The following is a 4,590-nucleotide window of genomic DNA, read 5'->3' on the forward strand; positions in this document are numbered from 1 at the left end:
GTGTGTGTGTGTGTGTATGTGTATGTGTGTATATATGTGTGTCTCTGTGTATGTGTATGTGTGCTTGTGTGCATGTGTGTATGTGGCCACAGAGGCCCGAGGCATCCAACTTCCTAGAACTAGGATTGTGGGTGGTTGTGAGCCACCTGATGTCAGTGCTGGGAACCAAACTCCATCCTCTGCAAGAGCAGTGTATGCTCTAACCACTGAGCTGTGAGTCTCCACAACCCCCCACCCTGATCACGCTTTCCAAGCGTGTGGTCTGCTTGTCTTTCTGTCCTTCTATCCTCTCTGCCCCAAAGTCTGAAGTACCCCTATTGTTCTCTTCCCCAGGGAGCAAGTCAGGGTCACCCACGAAGATGCCCCCTCAACCCAGAACTACCTCCTGGCCCTCTGTCCCAGACAAGCCCAGAAATCCCACCTATGGCCCCAACATCTGTGATGGGAACTTTGACACCGTGGCCATGCTCCGAGGGGAGATGTTTGTCTTCAAGGTGAGGGGAATCAAAGAGGCCAGATTGTTTGGGGAAGGAAGGACTTTCGGCAAGGAAGCTGGGCAGAAATAGTAACAGAAGGACGGAGAACTAAAACCATAGGACTGAGGGCGGTGGAGATGCTGTGGGGGCTGAAGAGGACTAAGGGATAAGACATAGTGTGTTCTCATCTTTACTGGCTTCTAGGAGCGATGGTTCTGGCGGGTGAGGAATAACCAAGTGATGGATGGATACCCAATGCCCATCGGCCAATTCTGGAGGGGCCTCCCCGCATCCATCAATACTGCCTATGAGAGGAAGGATGGCAAATTCGTCTTCTTCAAAGGTAACCAGACATTTCCTAGTCTTGGGGAGTTGGAAGGATCTCCTTACATGAGCCGATTCTGCTTCACTCCCAAAGACCTCAGAGCCAAGGTGAACCCGGACTCTCTCCTTCTCTCTTATCCCAGGAGATAAGCACTGGGTGTTTGACGAAGCTTCCCTGGAACCCGGGTACCCCAAGCACATTAAGGAGCTGGGACGAGGACTGCCGACTGACAAGATTGATGCGGCTCTCTTCTGGATGCCCAATGGGAAGACCTACTTCTTCCGGGGAAATAAGTAAGACCTCAGACCCTTAGCCCCAAGCCTCTCTACACACAAACTACTACCATTGCCACCCCAAGTAACCTCATCCCTAAGTTCTGAAGAAAGGCCCGCTTTTACCCGAAGGTGTTGCCCCGGAAAAGGAACTGGCTGAGCCTTCACTGTTACCTAGCAATAGGCAGTTTTTCTTGGTGCTGCGTGAGTGGGATGTGACCCGGTCACCATTTCAAACCTGGTCATTTGATGCCTCCTGCCCCCAGCACCCTGCCCCACCCCAGCCACCAGGCACTGTCATTAAGGGGCTGCTGGTGGCTCCTTACAGCCTAGACCCTCCCTTCCACCTCCTCCTTCCGCCTCTCTCAGCTGCAAGGCCCTCATTACTCAAAACCCTTGTCCCCAACCATGTCCACAGCTACCCTTTGTTCACCGGCACACTCTCTCTTGCGTCTGCTAACCTCTGAGGGCATGCCCAGTATCCAACCACTCCCCTTTCCTTCCCCTCCCTCAGGTACTACCGATTCAATGAGGAATTCAGGGCAGTGGACAGCGAGTACCCCAAAAACATCAAAGTCTGGGAAGGAATCCCTGAGTCTCCCAGAGGGTCATTCATGGGTAGCGATGAAGGTGAGTGGGGTGGCCTGTGGAAGACATTGACGATGGTAGCAGTGGGATCCAGGTCGCTTGCCTGGAACTAGCCAAGTGCTTTCACATGTGCTACCCCTCAGTCCTTCCACTCTTCCAACCTGGTACTGTGACCTCCTCCATTTTACACGGGAGGAAGTGAACGCAGAGGAAGATTGAGAGGTAAGCTTAGCCGGCCATCACACTAACCGTGCTTTCTTCTGTACCCTCCTCTTTGGGGCCTTTCCGGACTCCACTCGGTTTCTCGTCCTCCTACGCTGCTCACTTGGTGCCCTCCAGTCTTCACGTACTTCTACAAGGGGAACAAATACTGGAAATTCAACAACCAGAAGCTGAAGGTCGAGCCAGGGTACCCCAAATCAGCTCTTCGGGACTGGATGGGCTGCCCGTCAGGGGGCAGGCCGGAGGAGGGGACTGAGGAGGAGACGGAGGTCATCATCATTGAGGTAGACGAGGAAGGCGGTGGTGCTGTGAGCGCAGCCGCCGTGGTCCTGCCTGTGCTGCTGCTGCTCCTGGTGCTGGCGGTGGGCCTTGCCGTCTTCTTCTTCAGACGCCACGGGACCCCCAAGCGACTGCTTTACTGCCAGCGTTCGCTGCTGGACAAGGTCTGACCCCCACCGCTGGCCCACCCGCTTCTACCACAAGGACCTTGCCTCTGAAGGCCAGTGGCAGCAGGTGGTGGCCGGTGGGCTGCTCCTACCCGTCCTGAGCCCCCTCCCTCCAGCCTCCCTTCTCAGCCCCTAATTGGCCTCTCCCACCCTCACCCCCGGCATTGCTCTGTCCATAGGTGGGTCCCCTGAGGGCTGAGCAGGAAGATGGTCCGGCCTCTGGCCCTCAAGGGAACCTCACAGCCTGGTGTGTGTCCAGCCCCTATTTGAATGTTGTCAGGGCTCATGCACTCGAAGGCAAGACCCTCTGACCTCACGGGCAGAGGCCAAATGGGGTCACCTGCTTCTCCATCCACCTTACTACATACCTTAAACCTTTGAACTCTGACCTCAGGAGGCTCTGGGCATGTGAGCCCCATAAGTACCAAGTGTACCCAGTTGGCAGCCTCTCACCACTCCTGACTAAAAGAAATTTTAGGAGTGTGTGTGTTCAGAGGTGGAAAGATTGCTCAGCTACACTAAAGACTTTGGTTTAAAAGAGAATAAGAAGAAAGAAAAGAGAGAAAGAAAAAAAAAGCTCAAAGAGAGTGTTGGTGGCTTAGGTAGCCAAGTTCCTCTCCACAAAGATCTGCCTCTATCCAGCCCAGCCAGGGGAATGGCCAAAGGAGCCTGAGCCATTAAGGACTAAATGGGTCTGAGGAGAGCCTTGGAAAACCTGATGCCTCCTGAACGTTAGCCTGGGATGTCAAGCTCAGGGTTGGAAGAGCTGAAATCAGGGGGAATGGCCCAGGTGCAGTGAGGTCAAGGGGAGACAGCAGGATCCGGAGCATGGAGGATGAGCGGGATGGCTCGTAGCAGAAAAAAACCTTGTTCAAATGCAAGTAGCAGGGGCTGGGACCCAAAGACAGCAATGAGAGAGGACAGGAAGCGAGGTGTGGTGGTGGCAGTGTATGCCGGGAATGTAGGCAGAATGCAGGGCACACACAGGGCCCTGTGATACCCAGGAGTGGGCTTTATTGGATCTCTCAGAAAGGGTCTTACGGAAACCACACTGGCCTCTGTCTCCTTTCTCACTGACAGTGTGGAAGGGAAGGATAAGAGTGGAGATGGGAGTGAAAAGAGCATATAGACAGGGACTGGGGCCTCAGCAGAGACCAGCGGAGGCTGTCAGAGGCCTGGGCTGGCTCCGTCTGCCTCACTTCCCTAGTGCAGCAGGTGCTTGGGTGCTTCTGGGTAGGATGGGCCTCCATTTCCCGGTGCAGGCGCTCCTCGGCCCATTTTCCCTGTGTCCTGCCGTTTCTCTTCCCTATCCAGCTGACCCACTTAAAGTCTCCTTCAGCCACTGGAGGTGGTCATGGTACTGGGGACTTGGGAGAGAGAGTGAGACCCTGTGGAGGGAATGAGAGGAGTGTCTGGGTGGGGTTTGGGGATAGGGAAAATGGGGTGAACGGTGCTGGAAGCCCAGCTAAATTTCTGTTGTTTGGGTTTTTTGTTTTGTTTTTTTTTTAATGTATATTTTTATTATAATTATTATATATGAATGCCATTGAAATCGTTCCTTTTTGTTAATGGGGGGCATGGGGAGGGGCGGGGGTGGGGGGCAGAGGCAATTGACCCCAGAAACCTGCAGGGCGGGGCTGGGTCAGGGCCCTCTAAGGACATTTTTTTTTTTTGACCTTGTTCAACCTTTCCACGAAGAATAAACTGTGTTTCACATTCTTGGTGTGACTGTAGCTTGGTGTAGGGGTGAATGAGATGTGACCAAGCAGAGCCAGGAAGAGCAGACATTCAGAACAGCATTTTCCGTGATGCAGGGGTTTAGTATTTGTCGTAAATATTTATTTTTAGTGGGCTGATAGGATTTAAGACTGGGGGTTGGGGATACCTCCACTGGAGATGAGAGGATTGGCAGAACCCAGCTCTCCCCCCAAAGCCTTAAAAGGCTACCTTTGAGAACCAATCCTGCCAGATAGGAGGAAGTGGTCAAGCTGAGGCCATTTGGAAAATCTTCCTAAATTACATTCTGCTGCCGTGTGATCTGGCCACAGACTTGTTTCTTCATACATCCGTCCCTGTAGCAAGGGTATTCCCATGATCACATTAGTCTGAAACACAGCCACAGGCCCCGGGACCTATGAAGGTTCTGCTAAATCCAGGCATGGCGGCACATACCTTTACTCTTCAAGGCTGAGGCAGGCATATTTTTGGTAGTTTAAGGCCAGCACTTTGGAGGCAGAGGCAGGTGAATTTCTGTGAGTTCA

The 4,590-nt window shown here is 53.2% G+C and overlaps 1 protein-coding gene across 1 annotated transcript in view; it reads left to right on the forward strand.

Annotated features, from left to right (window-relative positions):
• Positions 1-3,864, forward strand: part of Mmp14 (matrix metallopeptidase 14) — a 10,328-nt gene extending 6,464 nt beyond the window's left edge. The window contains exons 6-10 of the mRNA XM_055615675.1: positions 338-494; positions 681-819; positions 944-1,094; positions 1,588-1,703; positions 2,001-3,864. Coding sequence (XP_055471650.1) covers positions 338-494; positions 681-819; positions 944-1,094; positions 1,588-1,703; positions 2,001-2,332 — 895 coding nt within the window. The 3' untranslated portion in view covers positions 2,333-3,864. The remainder of the gene's footprint in view (positions 1-337; positions 495-680; positions 820-943; positions 1,095-1,587; positions 1,704-2,000) is intronic.
• The last annotated feature ends 726 nt before the right edge of the window (positions 3,865-4,590 follow it).

The sequence above is a fragment of the Psammomys obesus genome, unplaced genomic scaffold (assembly GCF_907164565.1).
Source record: "Psammomys obesus unplaced genomic scaffold, mPsaObe1.curated_primary_1811, whole genome shotgun sequence".
In the NCBI taxonomy this organism is placed as follows: domain Eukaryota; kingdom Metazoa; phylum Chordata; class Mammalia; order Rodentia; family Muridae; genus Psammomys; species Psammomys obesus.